At 60.4% G+C, this 21,084-nt stretch overlaps 2 protein-coding genes across 2 annotated transcripts in view; one reads left to right on the forward strand and one right to left on the reverse strand.

Annotated features, from left to right (window-relative positions):
- Positions 1 to 12,789, reverse strand: part of NMT1 (N-myristoyltransferase 1) — a 17,976-nt gene extending 5,187 nt beyond the window's left edge. Inside the window, exons 1-6 of the mRNA XM_082779312.1 lie at positions 12,617 to 12,789; positions 5,712 to 5,823; positions 4,359 to 4,503; positions 1,910 to 2,028; positions 1,133 to 1,224; positions 346 to 462 (exon numbers count right to left, since the gene is read on the reverse strand). Of these exons, the coding sequence (XP_082635438.1) occupies positions 346 to 462; positions 1,133 to 1,224; positions 1,910 to 2,028; positions 4,359 to 4,503; positions 5,712 to 5,823; positions 12,617 to 12,744 (713 nt within the window). The 5' untranslated portion in view covers positions 12,745 to 12,789. The remainder of the gene's footprint in view (positions 1 to 345; positions 463 to 1,132; positions 1,225 to 1,909; positions 2,029 to 4,358; positions 4,504 to 5,711; positions 5,824 to 12,616) is intronic.
- Positions 12,790 to 14,517: 1,728 nt separating this feature from the next.
- DCAKD (dephospho-CoA kinase domain containing) lies at positions 14,518 to 20,597 on the forward strand. The gene is given in 6 exon segments (XM_082779322.1): positions 14,518 to 14,736; positions 15,296 to 15,363; positions 15,365 to 15,396; positions 17,259 to 17,462; positions 19,543 to 19,630; positions 20,143 to 20,597. Coding segments are annotated over 6 exon segments (756 nt in total). The 5' UTR covers positions 14,518 to 14,658; the 3' UTR covers positions 20,429 to 20,597.
- Positions 20,598 to 21,084: the final 487 nt, after the last annotated feature.

Here is a 21,084-nt window from a genome sequence, read left to right on the forward strand (position 1 = left end):
ACTCAAAGCTCCAGGGAAGGCCAAGGGGTAAGGTCTGGATTTGGAGAACTCTCATTTAAGCTATTACCCAAGATTTTCCCAGGAAATACAGTCTCCATCCAGCCGTGGAGGATTTCTGTAAGCCAGAGCTCTAAGCTGACCTCACTCACTGGTGAGCCAATATCCCCCTTCGTGGCTCTCAGCGCCAAGACATCCTTGCACAGAACTTTGCCACCCATCTTAAACATTCCCCAGCTTCTCCTCCAAGCAGCAAAGCATCTCCATGGCTGAACAGCGTAGAGCTGGCTCAGTCAGACCTCCTGGGAATGCCATCAAGGATGAGAAATTCAACTGAGCAGCACTTACGTGTCATAGATGTGGATTGTGGCTGGAATCGCGCTGATAAATCCAACCAGCTTCTTGCTGGAGACAACTCTGACACCGCAGTGCCACTGGGGCAGCCAGCCTGGGGGACGTAGGGCCCTGGAAAAGAGGCGGTGGTCACATCCCACCTAAGGTCCCCTGTGCATCTCCTTCTGCCTCCCACCTCCCTGCCTGTCCTGGGACACTCTGAGTCCTGCTCCAGGCCACCGAGAGCTGTGGGTGTGCAGGCAGGAGGACAAGAGGTGACCACGGTGTCACAGGGCAGACGGCTGGGATCCAGGGACATTCCTGCACTCTGTGGCCGAGGCCAGTTCTCACTGGCAACACTGGAGCAAATCTGTGTTCCTCAATTCATGAACGCCCTGAGGAAACAGCAGCTCAGCTGTAACAGGTCTCCAAGTGTTATTGCTGGCAGCATTACTTGGCAGTCACCTTCACCCTACAGCTCTGGGTCACTGGGAAGCTCCTCAGCTACCAGGATTTTTGCAGCTCTCGAGGGATGAAAACAAAGAGGAAAACAAAACAAAACAAAACAAAACAGTTTGGGGCTCCTGTATCTGAAAGAAGCCAGAAGCAGGCAGGACTGGGAGAAATCCCTCTCACACGGTACCTGGGACGCAGCTCCCAGACAGACGTGTGGTGACAGATGGGAAAAGAAGATTTTGGAAGGAGGTGAGAAGGGATGAGCAAAGGCAGCTGCAGTGCTATCACCGGGATCAAGCTCGCTAGCATCCAACACCCTCTGCTCCGCGGTGGCAGTGCCACTCACCACAGCAGGAACTCAGGAGAGTAGTCGAAGCGGAACATGTTGTCGTCGTCTTCCACGTAGTTCTCGTTGAGGAGTGTGTACAGCTCTTTCAGCTAAAGCAGGAGAGATTGAGCAGGTCAAGCGAGTCAGTCACCCATCACACCCCCAGCTGCCCTGAAATGGGACCCAAACGTTGTGCGGCTGCAGAAATGGAGTTCTCGTTCTTCCCCATGAAGAAACCAGGCAAACCTGGCCAGTGTGGGACGAGAGCGAAGTGCACGCTGGGGGGAAGTCAGAGTCACCCAGCTCTAAGGAGGTGTTGAGATGGAGAGCTGCTCGGAGCGGTGAAAGGTATGCTCCAGTCCCCAAAATCACCCCCAGCAGTCCAAGCACTGAACTGCTCACCATGCTCCAGAGACACCCACCCAGCGTGTGCGGGGATCTTATCGATGTGCACAAATACCTGAACTGGGGGAGATGGAGGGATTTGGCCAACCTCTTTTCAGTGGTTTGTGGGGATAGGACAAGGGGCAATGGCCATAAAATGGAGCACAGAAGTTCTGCACCAACATGCGAAAGAACTCCTTCACAGTGAGGGTGACGGAGCACTGGGACAGGCTGCCCAGGGAGGTTGTGGAGTCTCCTTCTCTGGAGATATTCAAGGCCTGTCTGGATGCCTACCTGGGCAGCCTGCTCTGAGGAACCTGCTTTGGCAGGGGGTTGGACCTGATGATCTCTGGAGGTCCTTTCCAACCCCTACAACTCTGTGATTCTGTGTGCTGAGCTGCCTCTACTCACCACGCCTCTATCCCCAAGGTCCAGGGCGTCCCAGGTGAAGCCCTGGGGCAAGGTGTATGGCTCCTGACGGATGTTGTCTTTGTCCGGTTCAACGGGACCGTGGGTGTTCACCACTTCTCCTGCAAGAGAGCAGGGAGACATGGAGACGTGCTCTGCTCTTTGAGGTCAAGTCTCCATGACTCTCGTCTGACCAACACGCCTCGCTTCCGCAGTCCCACCCTCGCTGCTGCTGTTTCACCCGTCCGTTTTGGGACGTGCCACGTGTTCAACACAACATGGGCAGAGACTCAAACCTGCTCTTTCAAGGGCAACGGCAGAGCAAAGCAGGCAGCAGAGAGGAAGCGACCGAACTGATCAGAGCTTCAAGGCCACAGCAACATCAGCTGTGCCCACAAGCACCACCATGGTGCCCCTACCTGCCTGCCTGCTCGCCCTGCAGCAGGGGAACTCTACGCAGAGCTGTAAGCACCCTGTGCACACGCGCCGAGGATCCCACAGGCTTGCTCTTCGCAGACTGAGCCAGCCCAGCCTTTCCTAGCCGAGCAGAACTTCAGCCTTCAGCCAGGCAAAGCAACCACAAGAGCACGGCCTTCCCCTTCTCCAAGCCCCAGCACCAGCCAGCAGTTTCCCATGCTCTGCTCCACCTTCCCCGCAGCCTCGGCCGGTGGCTCTCTCCCTGCCAGCTCTGGCCCTGCCATTTGGCAAGCAGCAGGGCTTCCTTCCCGCTGCGCTTAAGTGAGAGCTGCCGCGAACAGGACAACTTTTGTTCAAAAACACTGACTCCTGAAGCGCTCGATTCAGCCAAGAGGTGTTGGGTAAAGCACCAGCTTTTTCAGAGATGTCAACACAGCTCTGCAAACAGCAGCATCACTTGAGTGCTGCCAAGAGAAGCACACCCCCCCGATTAGGAATTCCCTTAAAAAGGGATTCAAAAAGGTTTCCAGGCAATGGGGAAGCAAACAAAACCCGGAGCAAGAACTGCCCCCATCACAGCCGAAACAGGACAGGTTCCTGAAATGCTCGCCCATGGCAGTGCCCTCTGTTTTGAATAGGTGCTGAACGACTCTGAAATCTGGCCCCAAAATGCTGCAGCACTTTTGCTACCAGACCCTAAATAGCCTCGTGCATGTAACGCTGCGTGCCAAAGTGCTCCTGACCAAGTGCCAAGAGACACAGTGTGACCGTCAGCCAGAGCGCGGCCAGCAACGTGCTGCACTGTGGCTGTGTTGTGCCTCTTCCTCTCCACCTGTTTCAAGAAACAAAATGTTTTTGAAATTTCCACCTAGCAGGGTTTACCGAGGCAGAAATGATGTTTGCCACGTCAGGATCCTCTGGTGAAAGGGGCAAACACAAGATCAGACTTTGCTGCCTCAGTAACCCCGTGCCCGGGGTATCTCACAATGGTTTTCCCAGCATGAGCACAAAGAGGGACCAAAGCCGAGTGTCACTTCCAGCAAACGGTCCTCTGAGAGCAAACAAAGCCTCCGACTGGTGCTGACAACATGAAAAGGGAGTCGGTCGTGGTGTTTGCAGCAAGAGGGGCCGGACACAACCGTGCCAAGTTTGTACAGCTAATTGCAGCCACAACAAGCTTCGGGGAAATCTGGACACCGTGGGCTTGGGCTCGTTCGCTAGTTCTCTGGAGCTCTGCATGGATTTTGCTGGGAGATGCAGGGGGAGAGAGCAAGCAAAACGATCCCAGGCACCACAGGAGCGCTGCAGATTTGCTCCAATTAGCTCGGGAACGAGCTTTCCAGCAAGGCAGCTCTGCAGCAGCCCACCCCTCTCTGTGCTTCTCTCTTCCTTGCAGGTCTGCTCAGCTGCTAAGCGCTCCTGCCATGCCGAGAAACACCTCGTTACCGACAGCAAATCACTCTGACACACGCTGAAATCACTCTGACACACGCTGACAGAATCAAGAGCGGATGGGAGGAAGGGCTGGAGCAAGTACTAGAGGCGGGAGGTGCGGTCTGGCTGCTGGCAGGGGGAGGAGGGCTCGGGAGGTGGGATTCCCCAAACTGGGATGCGCACCACAGCTTGGAGGTGCTGGTACTTGCTGTGTCTGCCCCCCTCCTCTCCCAGCCTGGGATTTGGTAAGAGGAAGACCGGCAACACCTCACGTGAAACTCAGCCACAATGGGCTCAGAAGGTCCATTTTAAGGCTAAAGAATGAGACTGAGGGATCCCAAATAGAGGAGGCACCAAAGCAGACGTCTGAGGTGGCTGCTTGTCCTCCCCAGCCCCCCCAGCCATGCGTGCAGCCCTCCTGCAGCAGGGTCTGCAGGTGGGGGATCCGTGCTGACCAAAGCCCAGACACAGCAGTGAGGGGCCATCCAAGGACTCACTCGCTGGCCATAAACCCTCACAGCTCCCACGAGGGCTTCTTCGGACAGCCTGGGGACCACAAGGCAGGACCACGGGGTACAGCAGGGTGAGGGGTTGCACGTACCTAGCTTGGGCACCGGCTGCGTGTCCCAGAACTGGTAGCTGCGCTTGCTGGCTTCCTCCATGGTTTTGGCAGGGCCCTGACCTACAGAGAAGAGCTCGATGGCTTTTTGAATCTCCTGGATCCTCTCAGCGGGCAAAGAGTTGACCTGAGGGTAGAAAAGGGAGATGAAAGGACAAAATGAGGATGCTGAGCTAGCAGGTCTGTGATTCAGCTCCTCACATGGGGAAACTGGGGCTGACCCTGCCTTGGTGTGCTGCCAGGAAGGGGAGATGAGCCTCCCTTTCCTGCATCTTCTCCTAACCCCCTACCAGATGGACAAACCCTTTTGGAAGCCACCTGCCACACACCTAAACCCAGCTACTGGGTGTCCCTGGGGCAAAGGGGATAGAAGATGAACCGCCTTAAGACGCGTGGTGCTTGAGGAAGGTGCTGCGAGCACACAGAGCAAACAGCTCTGCCTCACAGCCACGCAGACCCCCTGGGCCAGCCCACACGTGGCATTTGGGCTTTCTGCAGTCTCTTCTCCCACTGCTTCAGCCCGTGACTTCCAGAGGAGTCACTGGGCACCGCGGGCCAGGACAACACACGGCGAGGCTGCGAGGCCCAGTGCGGATGAAGGACACGCTCCTCTTCCTCCTCCCCACCCAGACCTCCAGCAGCTCTGCGCTGCAGTCGCGACCCCAGCTCCTCGCTGATTCCCCAGGAAGAAAGTCTGAAACCCTCAGAAAGCCCAACTCAATCCTCTGCACAGGCAGATAGACAAGATATAAGAAATATTTGGCTGATGGGGCTGACTTCCCACACTGGGGGTGCCGCCACAGCGGGGACAAACCGTGCGTGCCCCGAGCTCCCCCCCAGAGCACCGGCTGCTAGCCCAGGGCTCAGCCAAGAGGAGCAAGCCAGCCCCTGCTGTTCTTATGTTAATTAAGCAAAAATCAACAACATCGGCCGTGGTCCAAGGAGAAGGAAAATGCGCTCCTTGTGCCGGCCGCGGGCAGCAGAGGAAGCTGGCAGGCGGTGGCCGGGCTCGGTGGCACAGAGCGGTGGCTCCCGGCCGAACCCAGCTCATCTGGGGAAGGAACAAGTCAGAGGCGCCGGTCGGACCCCTCTGCTGTGCCCGGCTGTGACAGCCACTGAAGGGCAGCATTCACCCCACAGCCCTCCCCTGGCACCTCCTGCAGTGCTGGGAATTCCCATGCGCCAAGCCAGGCCGGGGAACTGAATCTTGGGTCTTTTGAAGAGCCAAGTGGCTGAACACAACAGGCGGTGTCAGCCCTGGGAGGCTCCTTCCTCGCCCTGAGCCACGTGGGAGAGGTTTGGGACGCTCTCGGCCACCGGGAAGGGGTCGGTCACCTTCACTGGCTGGTCCTGAGCCTGCTCAGGTTGGTCTCCTCCTTTCTCTTTCTTCCGTTTTGGTTTCTTTTTCTTCTTTTTGGCTCCGCTGTCATTTGCTGGACTCAAGCCACTGGGGAACAAAAGAAACATCATTGCAGCCTTTTACGTTTATTTTTAAAGGACACTTACACGGTCCTTACACGGTCTCTGAAGCTCTACAAAGAAAACAAAAGCTCCCTGTTCTGAACCCAAGCAAGCCGCCAGGACAGGAGGACCCCGGGCACGAGGGGTGCAGCCACACGCACTGTGCCCAGGATCCCTCGAGCCCAGCTCTTGCTCGACGAGCTCCCAAAATGGGACGAGCAGGAACATCTCCTGCCCCGGGGGTTTGCTCGGCTGCCCGGCTCCGTGTGGGTCCAGCCCCGGGAGCAGGCACTGCAGCAGGTCCTGGCTGAGCCCCACGGAGGGACCGTGGCCAAGGAGGCTGCAGCAAAATTCACCCCACCTGCAGGGGCGACGAGCTCCGGAGATGGGTGGTGCTTAGATTGGGAAATTATTTTATTGTTAGACTGGGGCTGGAAAAACGAGCCAGGGCAACAGCTTCTCTTTGGGAGCAGAGGGTGGGAAGCGCTGAGGCCAGGGCATTGCGGCTCTCTCCAGGGATTTAGGGCAGGCCCTGGCCGTGCAGCCAGCAACCACCCCAAAGCCCCAGGTGTGAGCCCCTGCCCTGTGCGGGCAGCAACCCAACGTCGTGTCGGGACAAAGCACGGGGGAGGCGCCCGTCCCCAGCACGGCTCCGTGAGCAGGGATCCAGCTTGGGAACACGCCCGTCAGCTCGTCCCTGCAAAGCCAGCGGCGGCTCTTCCACCACTCTCCCGTCACCCTCTTAAGAAACTGCGGGGTTGAGCAAGCGAGTTGCAGCAAGGGGAGGTGAGGGGGGAGGCGGGCAGGAGGGCAGGCAGCGGATTCCCCCGAAGCTTTCGTGTCCTCGGCTGCACGGACGAGCTGCAGAGGTTGGCTGCAGGCGGCTCCTGCCCGATGGCAGCAGGACGGACGGGCAGTGCCGGTGTCCCCCTGCCAGCGGTCCCCAAAGCCAGGCTGCGGCCTTGGGCAGGGCCCAGGTGGGAATTCTCCGGTTGAAACGGCTGCAGAGGGAGCGAGCTGAAGCCACACCGCCCGCAGCACAGGGTGGCACAGACCAGGGCCAGCCACACCCAGCGGGCTCCGCTGACCCACCTGCCCCAGCTCTGCCCCATCCCCACGGCCTTACTGAGTTTGTCTGGCTAAAAAACGCCCGCCCCTTGGCTTTTTGCTTTTCACAAAGGACATCAAACCCTCGAGCGGAGCTGGAAAACCCAACCCGCACGGAAAATCCTCGCTGAGGAGCGCGGAGGCTTCCTGGAGAACCTCAGCCCGCTCACGGGCGCTGGGGCTCCTGCCTCCCCTCTGTCCTGCAGGAGGTCTCGGGGCCACCCCACAGCTGCTGCCGAGGGATCTCTCCATACGTGGCCACATCCTCCCTGGGAGATCATCTGCCTGCTCCCCTGTCCGTTAGGATCTCCCCCAGGCACAAAGCCCCATCCCGTGGCACAGATCACCACAGGGGACGTGCGGTGGCCTTCAGCACGCTGTCCTGCCCCCGGGGAGCCTCGGTGTCCCTCAAAGCACGCCTCACACCCGCTCCTCCTTCCTCTTCTCTCCCCAGCTCCTTGTGCAGGTCTCCAGGGACCCAGCCCAGCACATTTTTCACCCTACAAATCAGAGGCTGCCTCTTCCTTGCAGCCCCAGCGCGACCACAGCGCTGACCCGGCCGGGCGGTGCATGGAGAACCTCCGGACACGTGGAAACCCCTCGGTGCGGCTGCTCCCGGGGCTCCTTAACGACTTCACCAAGCAGCAGATAGCGGTGAGCAGGGTGGAGCAGAGAAAGGAAAGAAGAAACACACTGGAAAGTATGCTGCGGCACCATCCAACTATTTCTTTCAGAAAGGCCAGGAAAAGGAGAGAGCCAGGAGGGGGAATAAGGCTTAAAAAAAAAAAAAAAAACCTGGACGGAGCAGCAGGGGAGTTTTGAAACCAGGGGAAAGGGGAGCGAGAGCTGGGTTTTGGGGATGAAACAGCCAGGGCCGGGCGCAGGGCTGAGTGCTGACAGCGAAGCTGCTCCTGCTGAGTGCTGCAGCACCCGACGTGCTGTGGAGCCATCACCCCGGCGAGGCAGCGACCTGTGGCTCCAGGACGTCTCTGCACCACCGAGCAGTGACCGGGGCCGGGCTTCCTCCACACGCCTGCAGGAGGCATTTCCCTGGGAGACGATTCCTGCCCACTGGGATCCTCCACGGCCAGGCTTTTCCACATTTCCCCTGACGCTGCAACGCCCCGCGGGCCTGCTGCCCGTCCTCCTCGTGTCCCGTTCGTGCTGCTCCTGCGGCACCGCGACCGAGCCCGAGGCTGAGGGGAGCCGGGTGCTTTGGAGCCGCCGCGCCGGTACCGGCGGCTGCTGCTGAGGCCCCTGTGAAACACCAAACCTAACGGCACCGCGAGCTGCTCCCGGAGCTCAGCACCTCTCAGACCGCTCTGGCAGCTCCTCTGTGTGCAGGGCAATCCCGGCGTGGAGAGCGAGAGGCCGTCGGTGCTACCTGCGTGGAGACGGGCAGTGTTGGCTCGTGAGCACGCGGGGCGATGTCGCACCCGGCCGCTCGCTGCCCCGCTCAGGGAGCTCTTTGGCAAAGGCAGCTCAGCTCGCTCAGCGCCCCCGATCCCTGCAGGACTGTTTCAAGCACTTGCTCTGGCAGCTGATGAGGAAAAACCGTCTCTTCTCTCTGCAGGGACGGGCGGCCGGGGGCTGTGCGCAGCGGTGCCCGCAGGGGACGTCTCAGCTCTGCTCCTGGCGAGGGGAAGGGCTCCGACTTCACCCCGGGACGCAGAGGAACGCGGTCTGACATGACAGCACGAGTAATTACAGCAAAGCGGCCCTGACACGGCTATTGATTTTGGTGGCAGACGCGTGATGGGTTTTTTAACTCCCCGCAGAGACCCCGGCAGAGCGGGGAGGTGCTGGCGGAGGGGCAGGACGGTGCCGTCCCCGCACAGCGTCCCCTGGGGCGGCAGCAGCCGGGTCCTGAGCTGGAGGGAGGAGTGAAACCAAGCACCATGCAGACACCAGGGCTGCAATAGATCCTTTCAGGGATTTCTTACCCATTTTGATACCCCAAGCAGCAAAAGGGGGGGGTGTGAGCGCGTCCCAGTGACCAGGGAGGTGGATGGGTTCTCCCAGCTGAGCGGTGCTGCCCTCACCTCGGGATGCTGCGGGTGTCGGAGGCGACAGCCAAACCCCTCCTGCCTTCTCCAGCCCCACCTGCCCGTCCCTGTGCATGCAGCCGGCGTCGCCTCGCTTCATAAATCAGAGCTGCCAAGTCCAAACTTCCCGCTAATGAGTCGAGCCCAAGCGATTTCACTTTACCGACACGCTGGGCTTTCAGGTAAAAGCGGGGAGAAAATCCTCCCTGATTTATGAGCAAAGCTGTCGTGACCAGGGAGAAATTGGGGTGGGCAGAAGCCCTGCCAGCTTACCCCCAGCAACGCTCAGAGGTGTTTTCTATTTTCACATCCATGTAGCGCACCCAATGCCCTCGTCTTTACCCGCCAGGGTGCCCAGTCCCTGCTGGTGCTCCCCATGCCGTGCCCTGCCACGCGCCCTCCCCTCCCATCTGCCGAGGAGCCGATAACTGTCAGCCCCGCACGGAGCCCGCGGCGCTCCCAGCTGTGCTCCCAGCCTCCCTCCTCTCCTATCTCCTTTTTGACCCGTGCTGCAGTGACAGATACAGCGGGTGGAGGAGGGCAGGCTGGCTGCGTTAGGGGCTATCTGTCTCACCCCGACTTGCCAAGCACCTGCAGGATCTCTTCTGGGGGGCTCCACCACCCCCGAGCACAGAACCTGGTCGTTCGGTGCTCTGGGCAAGGCACCCTCAGTGTCACCTCCATCGCCTTTTCCTGCACTTTTCCCTGGGAACGGCTCCTCCAGCCAGAGGAAAAGGAGCCCACATGATTTTCTGCACCGTACTTGAGGCTCACAGCCCGAGCTATCTCCAGAGCCGGCCCTTGGAAGCCCCTCACCAACCTTCACCCAGCTCAGGGCCGCTGTCTGCGCAGCCCCGCTGGAAGCCGGCCGACATCGGGTGCACCAGGAAGGTGTTCCTGCTGTGTTTCTGCATCTGAAAGCTTTATTTCATCACGCAGCAGGAGGGAAGCCCAAGGGGGAAGAGCTCAACGCTCAGCCAGGCCTTCTGACCGTGCCCGGGCTGCTGCTGGCTGCCCGCAGCCCCCTCGGCTCCCCAAACCCAGCAGGAGCGGGAGCTCCCAGCCCTGAGCCATGAGGGGGGCTGTGTGAGTGCTGCTGCCATCAGAGCGCTTCTGCCAGCACACAGACCGAGACGCCGTGCTCGTGCTCTCAGCCTGCTTCACGCCTCGCCTAAGAGAGCCAAGAGGCCCCAGCTCTGCTGGTTGCTCCTCAGGAACCAAGCTGGAAACGACAGCTTTGCTCGACGTACGTCTGCAACTCCTCCCGGGCACAGCCTCGCAGCCAGAAAGGCGCTGGGCGAGGAACGGCGTCTGTCCCGCATTTAGCTGCTGGCAAATCCTCCTGGCAAACCTGCGGCTAATCGGGCGCAGACGTAGGCAGGTAATCTCGTTAGGCTGCGGGGCGGAGGCGAGGCTGGAGCAGAGGGAGGCCCCCAGACAGCGGGGACGTCACCAAGCGGGGTGCGAGGGCAGCGGGGCACGGCGCGGACACACACAGCACAACGCCGCGCACCGAGCTCGCTTCTGCCTGTCAGCCCCGGGGGGAAAGAGGAGGCAGCGGGTGTGAAACCAGGGAACTGCCCGCGGGCTCTCCACCAGCAGAGCGATGGCCCCGTGGACATGAGACAGCTGGGGCTGGGGCCGCCGAGACGTCCACGGCACAGAGCGGTCAGCAGGATGTGTTGTGCCAAAAAGCGACCCGCACGCTGCCTCCGTGCGACGGGAAGCCAGAAACGAAGCTGAGGCTTCAGATCTGGAGCGCCCGCGAGCGCAACGCCCCTCTCACGTGCAGGAAATGAGGACGAATACGAAAGCTCGAGCCTGTGCTGGAAAATAAACTCAGCCGGCTTCGCCAGGGCCGGGCAGCCACTTCCCAGCGCTGACACGGGCCCAGGGCGGAGGAAACTCAATTCCTCTTTCCTGTCCTTAAAAGGAAAGGAAGTATTGCTATTGCTCTGCAAGATTTTTGTGTTTTTAAATCCCAGAGCCAAGGTCTGGTGACTCTCAGCACAAACTGGGCACTGGCAGGGGCAGGACTCCAGGCAGCGCTCTGCACACCCGGCTGGGAAATTCCTGCTGAAATCAGAGCTCCCCGTCCCCTGCTGTCCCCGTGGGCTGGGACAGCACTCGCCCTGTACCAGAAACACGTCTGCACCTCAGCACAGCGGGGCGATAGGAAATCCACAGGACTGATACGCGTCGAGAAAGCAAACCACAGCCTCTCCTGCTCGGCCTTTTCTCCCCTGCGCAGCCCCGCAGCCAGAAGCCTTGGTGGGGGACGCGCTTGCGAGCGCCGAAATCTTCCTGGCCATCACTAGCCCTGCCATTTTAAGGTTATTTCCCAAATTATCTGAGCTGGGAACTCCACAAGCGTGCTTGTTACAGGGCTGTCAGCTTGTGGTGCTCCAGCCCAGCCCTAGCAGGGGCAGGAAGCTCCCCTCAACTCCCCGGGGTCGCAGGGGGCGCGATGCCCGCAGCGGGGCACTCCGAGCGCTCCAACACACCTCTTCCTGGCAAAGAGCAGCCCAAACAGCTGGGCTGGGAAATAACGGCGAGAAAGCTCATCCCGTAATAGTGATTAAGTGCCGTGTCTCCTCGCTGCTTGGATCTGGTTTCCGCAAACCTAATCATGTCAGGGGGAAAGAAAAGAAAAATCTCCCCAAGCATGGCTAAACCTATTAAACCGAGACACCGTGCCACACCCGGGAGGCAAATAAAATACAAATGCACATCTGTGCTGTCACAAAGAAGGCCCCTGTCATATTTCTTGGGTGACCTTTTATTAACTTCGGTTACCGGACAGCCGACGTCAGCTGCTGACGGGGAGAGAAAAGCTCCTTGGGCAGCGGGGCCGGGCGAGCGGCAGGAGTGGGGCAAAGGCACAAAACCCCTCAGAAAGCGGGGGGTGAAGCTTCAGGGCACTCCTGTGCCCGCTGCTATGGGGCAGGGACGGGGACGCCGCCTCCTGCACGCCTCGGGGCAGCTCAGCACCTCGCGGAGTGCCACGGGCACGGGGTGGGGGTCTCACAGCTCCCCCCCTCCGGGCTCTGTGAGCCCCTCACTGCTTGCTTCAGCCCCTGGCCAGCTGCCTGCGGCTGCCCCCATGCCCTGGGCTGTGTCCCAGGCACTGCCCCGGGGACAAGAGGGTGACGAAGGGCACGGGGAGCCCCAGGGACGGCAGCGCGAGGCCATGGGGTGGCGGTGGCACTGTCGCAGGGTGACAAGCTGCAGGCCCCGGTGTGGCACTGGGTGACACTGGGTGACACCGCGAGGGGCCGCGGGGGCTATGGTGGGGGCAGGGGACGCGGGGTGGCATCGCCCCGGGACCGGCACTCGGCTGAGGGTGGCCTCGAGGCCGCGCAGCCCCATCCCGTCTCCCATCCAGGCCACGGACGCGGCCGGCCCTGCTTAGCTTCGGGACACGCTCCCGCAACGGGAGTGAATGGGAGCCAGACGGCCCGCCCCCCCCCCGGCGCGATCGACAGGCGGCTCGGCCAATCGCAGCGCGCGGTGCTATCCGCCGACCAATCAGCGCGCGCGAGGGGCGGGGCACCGCTCACTTCCCGGCCGCTGCCCGCCTCAATGGGCCCGGCAGGCACCGCGGAGCGCGGCCCGGCCGCCGCTCACCCCCGGTTCGAGCCGCGCTCCGCCTCGTTCTCGCAGTCGCTGCAGTGCTCGCGGTCGTTTTCTTCCGCCGGTGGCCGCTGAGGCCTCGCCGGCGGCCGCCTCGCTGCTGTCTCACTGTCGTCCGCCATCTTGAGACGGGGCCTCGGCGGCTGCCGCGCCCCCACAACAACGCGCGCCGCGATTGGGCGGAGGGCCGCGGGGAGTGCCGGGAGCCGTAGTCCGCGCGGGCAGGCGTGGACGGGGCCGGGCGGAGGTTGGAACTACAACTCCCGTCAGCCTCCGCGCGGCTTCGGGGCGGGGCTGCGGGGCCGGGCGGACACGGCGGCGGCGGAAGCCCCCCGCTGCCCGTTTGGTTCCCGCGGTGGCGGGGAGCCTCCTCCTCCGGCCCCTCCACCGCCCGTTCCTCGGGAGGGGCTGCCCACTCGCTTCCTGCACGACGGGGCGGACCGAGACCAATAAGCGCGGCGCCGATTGGCTGGGAGAGGGACGGCGCTTGGGGACAGCCAATGGGCGGGCGGGACACTGCGCAGCGAGTGAAGCCGGGCAGGGGGGCAGCGGGTGAGGGAACGGGGGGCTGCGGGCGGGGCCTCCGGGAGGGACTGGGGGGGGCTCCAGAGGGACCGGGGGGGTCCCGGCCCCGGGGGCTGCCCCCTGCTCGAGCCGCTCGGCGCAGGCCCCAAACACCCCAAAAACGGTGAATTTGGGCCAAAAACTGCTCCTGGCGCTGCCGGTGGTCCCTGCGGGCTGCCTCAGGGGGCGGCCGGGATCCTGGCGGCAGGGGCCGGGCCCGCAGCCGCCGGCAGCTCCCCGCGGGGCCCGGGCCCTGGCGGGGCAGCGAGGCCCGGGGTCTGCGTCCGCCCCTCGCGAGGCGCTGCTGTGTCCGCACCGCCCTGCCGGGGGCCCTGTGCGTGCCCCCCCGGTGCTGCTGGAGCTGCCCCCGGCTGTGTGCTGGGGTTTTGGAAGGGGAAGGTGCCCGTGGTGCTGCCGTCGGCTCCCGGCAGCCAGGGAGCGAAGCCGCTTGGCGACGCTGCTGCTGGCAGGTGCTGCTGGCGGCCTCGCTGCGCTCCCACTCCTGGTTTTTCCCTCTGCAGAATTGCCTCCAGCTGCCGCAGAACACATCCAGCCCCTGCGGTGGACCTGGGTCCTCTTTGTAGGACCAAGTCACAACAAAGGTGGCGTTTTCCTAGCAGCAAGGAAGCAGTGCTGCGTGTCTGGGATGCTCCACTCATCCCCAGCAGTCCTGCACACCCACGGTCCTGCCCTTAGCATGGTCCCAACAGCCTTTTGTGGGAGCCCACGTGGGCAGTAGGCACCTGGTAGCTGCGTGCTGAGCTCTTGGAGCTGGTGCTGAGGTGTATGGAGAGAGGTGTGAGACAGGAGCCAGGTTAGGCAGAGCAGGGGCTGCTGTCAGGGCTGGGGCAGGCGGCTCTCCAGGAGAGGTGGTGGGACCCGGATTTCCTTTGTCTGGCCAAGAGGAGGCTGAGGAGTGTCCAAGAGCAGACGGTGATTCCAGGAGGGGCACTGCCAAAGACATGGAGCCAATTCCTGCTCAGCAGCACCAGCAAGGAGCAGCAGCCACTGCTGGGGCTTGGGAGGCTCCGGCTGGGCACGAGAGCTCCTGGCCCCTGAGGGTGTCATTGCCCTGGAGAAGGTGCTGTGGGGCTGGGGGCTCTGCCCTTGGGGGTTTGCAGGACTCAGCTGCACCAAGGCCTGTTCCCTGCTCTGCTGTGGGTGCCCTGGGTGCTGCAGGATTCCTGCGTTCCCAGACCTGCGGTTCAGACACCACCTCACTCACAGGACTCCCTACTTCTGCCTGTGTTGCTCAGCCTTCTGGTGAGAAGGTGAAAACCAGCTTTAGGTGGTCTCAGGGTGTGGATTGAGCAGGGAGAGATCTCCCAGCGAGCTGGGACCTCAGCGCAGGAGCAGCGAGAGCTGCCGTGGGTCGGCAGGGTGGTTGCAGGGCCCCCCCCAGCCTCGAGGCTGTCGGCAAGCCCAGGCTGTGGGCGCAGTGCTGCCGTTGGGAGCTGACAGACACGAGCCCCATGCACGGAGCCGTGCCGCCTTGCATCCGTAGTGCTGTCCATGCAGTGCGTGCTGCCACAGACAGTTCAGGCTTCCAGGTAACGTGGGGATGGGATTTACTCGCTGGCTGCCGCGCTTTGCGGCCCGATTATGTCAGAGGTAGCTCATCTCTTACACCCCATCTGCTGAGATCAAGCAGCGCTCTCGCTATCAGCCCTCGTGTTCGTGGGCTGAGATGTTGGGGAAGTTCTTCCCATTTGTCCCTGATTCTTGGTCACCCTCAGTAGCCCCGCCGGAGATCTCAATGTCCTGGAATTTGGGGCGCTGGAGGCGAGGCTGTGGCTTGATGCATGGGTGCTAAATGGGAGCAATCCCAGCGAGTCTCAGGGAGGTGCAGGAGCTTAGAGCTGGCTCAAACCACGCAGCCAGAATTTGCAGGGCCTCGGGAAGCCTCATTTAACCCGGCTGTTTTTCACCCTGTGGAGCCGGGGCACCCAGTGCAGAGGATGTCAGACGTGTAATAGGGTCTCGGTGCCTCCCTGGAAGCGTGTGACTGACCTCAATGAAGTCGCCTGTTTGCTGTAAATGTTTGATGGGCACAGCGTGAACAAAGCAGCCGTGGCCCGGCGTGTTCTCAGCTCTCTCTTTCTGTTTCAGAGCACGATGTTCCTGGTCGGACTCTCGGGTGGAATCGCGTCGGGGAAGAGCACGGTGGTGGCCGTGTGCCGTGATCGATGCCGATGTTATTGCCAGAGAGGGTGAGTTGTGCATGGCTCATCTCTCCCCGAGGTTCCCCTGACGACTGGCATTGATGTGCGGTGAGGCGCAGACAGCAGAGGGTGCTCTGGGTACATCAGATGCCCGTTTGCCTCCCATTCCCCGGTCGATGAGGATGTGCGGAGCGGCTGTCTCGGGGGATTGGAACTGGGATATATTTCTAATCAAAAACAAAAAAACGGATCGTGTCCTAATAACAAATGCCCTGGGGACATCTTGCCCTGAGTTTCCCTCTCCTGGAGTGCAGTGCAGTCAGCGCTTCCTGGCTTTGAAACCAACTCCTGGCGAGAGCAATGCGCTCCTTACAGCGAGTCCCCTCGGCTCATCCGACTTCCTCCCTCAGCCCCAGGACACGCGTCCCAGACCTCGCTTATGGCAGGTGGGATCGCTGGTGCTGGAGGAGAATTTCCCTCTGTGCTGGGCGTTGCTTTCTTCTTCACACAAAGATCAATCACAGAATTACTTGTGCCTTAACGTGCTCAGAAAAAGCAGCTGCGAATATCTCAGATCAGAGGGAATTGGGTCTGTGCTTCCGCCCGGCACATCTGCATCTTGCTGCTCTGTTTGCCTGCCTACAGCAAAGACCCAGAAATCCAGATCTGCTGCAGCAGTGGGCCTGGAGCAGAGCCTGCTCTCCCCAGGTGCGCCGTGGGGCGAGATGTCAGTGCCCCTGGGGAGAGCAGCGCTTGCTTCCACGAGGCCCCCTCGTTCTGTATGCGCGGGGCCTCGGGTCTGCAGCGGAGGAGTGGTGCCGGTTGTGTCACGGCCACGCCTGCGCCGTGCTGTTTGTCGAGGAACTCACCTTGTAGCCACTCGGAGCTGTGATGCTCCTACATCTTGCTGCACCGTGATTCCCCTCGAGGTGTGGAAGATTTGCTAGAGGTGCTAAAAGCCCTCAGAGACCATAGGAAAACACCCCAGATACTCGGTGTCTGTTTTCTGCCAATCGCTTCCTTTTCCTCCGATTCCCTTTTTAGATGTCTGTTTACTATGCGGATTTCACCCATACTGAAACTGCCTCAATGTGAAATTCAAATAGAGAAAGAAATCGGCCCTAAAGCCTTTTATTAGGTTGCCCTGAGGTTACAACCTGTGGCAACGTTCCTGGATTTCTGAGAGAAAATTATGTACAGGCTGTCGTTCTCTGTGGTTAGCCCCAGCTTGATCTTAATTCCGGTTTTTTATTATTTCATCCTGTTCGTTGGTGATTTTGATGGCTCTAAAATCCCGTGTTTGTGTGATGTCAGAGTCCCTGCACATACCTGCTGGGAACGGATCTGTAGAAGGTTTCTGTTTGTGCTCACAAAGAATTTGGTGACTGAGGCTAACGACAGTGGAAAAAAAAAACCCTTAGTAACAGCCAGAGCCAACCACCAGCGTGCAGCCAGGCTGCGTTCCCCTCGTGTGAAGTTTCAGCTGAAGGAAACCAATCTCTTTAAGATCCCCCCCGCTCAAATCCTTGCCCTGCCTGCGGTGGGAACAGGCTCGGTCTGTCCCTGCTGTGACAGCAACTCCCTCGCCCGGCCTGCTGACTCCTCACCCGCACGTACGAGGCGGGTCGTGGCGCTGAATTAATGCCTCAGGGCGCTTCGATCTCTTGGGCGTCAGACCTCGAAGGCACCTTGGGCTGGGAGCTTTGCAGACGGGGCTCGTGCAGCACCACTGCCAGGTGGCTGCGAGGCTGCAGCGCCGGGCTCAGCGTGTGCTGGCAGCCAGATGCGCTCTGCCGAGGAGAATGAGCACGGTTATTTAATGAACAAAACCCATTTGAGGCCGATCGCTGATGCAAGCGCTGGCGGTGCCGTAGAATTGTCTCTAACCTCCGGCTGTTTCGTGTTATCAGTGGTGCAGCCCCACTTGAAGGCCTATCAGCAGATAGTGCGCCACTTCGGCACCGACATCCTCCTGGAGAGTGGCGAGATAAATCGCGAGGCTCTGGGAAGCATCATCTTCTCCCAGCCGGAGAAACGGCAGCTGCTGAACGCCATCACCCACCCCGAAATCCAGAAGGAGATGCTGAAGCAGGTCTTGAAGTACTTTGTGCTAGGTAAGCCATGCGGGCCGTCCCCGCTCGCGCTGGCTTCGGCGTTCAAGCGGGGAGAGGGATGGGGAAGAGGAGGGAGCCGGCGCTGAGTGATGGCCTTTGTGTCTGCCAGCCCTGGCCTTTAGCGCCAGCGCTCGGAGGATTCGTTCCTGCCCTCCCTGCCTTTCACTGCTGCCCTTCACGTTCTTCTTCTGTGGTGTAAAGTACATCTGGAGGGCCTGAGAAAAGCATTGTGAGGCCTCTTCTGAGATTACGTGCTGGATAATGTCATACCTTCCGAAATGGCCAAGTATTATCCCCCGCTCCTGGCCTCGCTGGGCTTCGATGAAAGCTGCAAAACGCTTTGAGCCCCGATAAGGTGAGGAATGGGCTGACAGCTGTGGTTTCCAAAGTCCCGCTTTTTCCCCTGATAAATATAACAAATACAGCTGTCAAACTTGGTCTAATCAAATGCCAGATAAGATCACCAGCTGTTTTGGAGGTCTCCGCGTAGACAGAAGGATGTCTTAATAGAGTCAGACTGGTTCTGCGCAGCTTATCAAAGCTGAGCCGTGTGACAGCTGAATGGGGCCCCGCTCCCCTGGGCTGAGGAGGAGGAGGAGGAGGAAAGGAGAGGAGCCCCAGGCTGGGAAGCTGGGAGCTAAACCGTGCTGGAGGTTCGAACCCAGGCCGCGGACGCAGAAGGAAGATGCTGTCCTGCCCCTTGGCGAGAGCGCTGTGTGTGTTCAGCAGGCTGCTTTGTCCTCATTAGTCAGGCTTTAATGATTTGGGATAGCTGGATGCTGTCTCTAAGGATTGCTTTGTAAGGAAAGCGCTATTGATCAAGCCATAGGGCAGCAAGAAGTCTCTCTATCTAGAGATGCTGGTAAAATGGTGGTTTGCTGGATGATTACGCCTTCGTCAAGGCTTTCGTTGCTGTGGGCAGGTCGGTTTGGGAGCGCTGGCTTGGTTTGTGAAGCCGAGACCCCAGTGAAGCTGGAGATGTCCCTGTGGCCGGCTGTGTCCGAGCAAACGACCCGGGGAAGCGAGGGCCCAGCACACGGCATTGTCCCTGCCCTCACCATCTCATCCAGGCTGTGCAGCACTGCCCCAAAAGCTGCTGTAGGAGCTTGGGTTCCTGCAGGCAGAGGAGCGGAGGCACGTGGAGAGGTTGGGATCAGCTGCAGGGCCCCAGAGGATGGAGGCTCACGGTGACGGACTCCTCCACCAGCTGCCCCTCGCAGTCACAGCACCACAGGTGGAGAGGAGGGGATTTAAAGCTTGCCCGCTCCAACCAGCCCCGAGGCAGGCTCAGCTCTCCTCTGCCCGCGCTGTCCCCAGCCGTCCCCGTGGCTCTGTGCAGGAGGAAGCCCAGTGCTTGGTGCCACCGACACTTTTCATGCCCAGTCCTGTCCCGGGGTGCAGCCAGGAGGGGTCTTGGGGCTGTGTGCGTGTTTTGGGGGTGTTTTAAAGAACCTTGAGGGATCCTGGTGAGTTCTTCGGCCCTGGAGCTGTACCCGGAGGCATGCGCGTGTTTCAGCTGCGAGAGGTTTGCAAGGATTTCCTTGCTCCCCTAGGGAACAGTGGGACTGCTGCGCTAAAGCTTTCCAAAAGGGAAGAAAACTAAGTTGAGAAATGAACTGGGAAGCCTTGGCTTAACTGACTGCAGCCTGGCAGAGACTTGGACAGCCAAAAGAGAGAGGAGCAAATTGTGCTGTGGGCACTGCTCCCCGCGAGAGGCCGGCGAAGGCGCTGAGGCTGCCGCTCTTGCCAGCAATGCACAGGCGCTTTCATTTGAGCTTCTTGTTTCAGCTCCTCATTATATTTCTGCAGCTTCACCTTTGGTCTGAGATCATCCAGGTTAGGGTTGTTGGTTTTTTTTTGTCTTTTTTTTTTTTTTGTCTTTTTTTTTTTTCCTGTGGAAGCTTGGAATTGAACCGTTTCCTCCTTCCAAGGGAGGAGGGAGGAGGGCAGGCACGCTCTGCTCTTCCCTCCGGAGCAGCTGTAAAGCTCGAGCAGCTGTGGCTGCGCCGCACGTGCGGGGCGAGGGGTTGGGGAACGCGAGCGAGACTGCTCCTTTTGGCGGGGGCTGTCGTTTCTGCAGGCTACCGCTACGTGATCCTCGACATCCCCCTGCTCTTTGAGACCAACAGGCTGACGAAGTTTATGAAACACACGGTCTTGGTTTACTGGTAAGTGCCACACGAGCCACGAGAGGCCCAGGGCGCTGCCATGTCTCTCGGGGGCTGGGGGCGGCTGTGCCATCCCTCCCCTGCCCTCCGGGGAGGATTTGGCCGCTGCCTTGGCGTGAAGCCGTGCAACCCGGCTCTGCTCTGTGGGTGCTCGCAAGGAGCAGCACCTTCCTTCATCCTAGAGGAGGAGTGCCACAGTCTTCCTACCGAGGTTTCTCTAAATGTAATGACAGTTGCTGTCCCTGGGGCTCGCACAAGCTGTGCCCTGTTGTTCTGGGCAGGCTTTTGGGCACCACCCTGCTCCTGTGGGCCAGGGGAGTGCCAGAACCATGCAGCCGGGTCCACCTGGGCAGCGGGGTGGCAGTTGCTACGTTCTGGCACATCTCTCCCCCCTATCCCGGCCATTTTCCCTCGTGCCCAAGCCAGACGAACCCCGTCAGCGCATGGGGTTGGCCGCAGACCCCTTTTCCCTCCCATACCCCTGTCTCAGCGCTGCCTTCCCACCCTGACAGCGACCCGCAGACCCAGCTGTCGCGGCTGATGAAGAGGAACGGGCTGTGCCAGGCCGAGGCCGAAGCACGCATCGCCTCCCAGCTGCCGCTGGACGAGAAGCGCAAGCTGGCGAGCCACGTCATCGACAACTCCGGGGACCGCGAGAGCACGCGCCGGCAGGTCCTGAGGCTGCACGCCCGGCTGGAGGATTCCCTGGACTTCCTCTGGGCACGGCTGGCGCTGGGGGCGGCTGTGGCTGGGCTTGGAGGGCTGCTGTACCTCCTCCTCCAGCACTTCATCTCTTAAATCACCTTTTTTAGGGGCTTTTTTTTTGTGTCTTTGAAGGGCCTGGATTTCCAGGTTTGAAAAGGGCAGCGAAAGGCCACCTGTTTTAATGAGCTTTGCCAGCTGAATGCAGACAGGGGGTGAGGCGTCTCCTTGCAGCCTTCCCAAGGTGAATACGAGTTTTCTTCCAGCACCGTCTCCCATCTCCTTTCTTTAAGTTCCTGCTCAGGTAGTTGCCCACCCGCTGTCTGTGGGGTGGGGTGGCTGCCCCTGGAGGGGATGAGGTTCTTGTTTTCCCCCTTGTGGACCTGAATGCTGGGACTTATGCAGTGAATTCAGGCACTTCAGTGTCTCCTGGGGCAGCCATGGGGGCTCTCAGGTCCCGGGGCTGCTACCGGGTGTCCCCAGGTTGGTCCCCTCCTAGTGCACAGCCCCAGCTAATCGGAATTCAGGTGTGGGATTTCCCCTTATTCCGTGTTAAATGTGTCCCTGCACACGGGATAGGTGCTCAGCTGGCTGCTCGTGGTGCCTCCTGCCCTGTGTTTCTGCAGCATCAATAATCCTGTGGCCATTCCTGGTGGGTCACCCCTGCTGAAGGGGGTCTGGGGTCTGGGACCTACCCTGCAGGGGTCTGGGACCTGCCTCAGGAAATGCGATTGCTGCAGTTGGAGTTCGCC

Source organism: Aythya marila (genome assembly GCF_965140915.1).
Source record: "Aythya marila genome assembly, chromosome: 25".
Lineage (NCBI taxonomy): Eukaryota > Metazoa > Chordata > Aves > Anseriformes > Anatidae > Aythya > Aythya marila.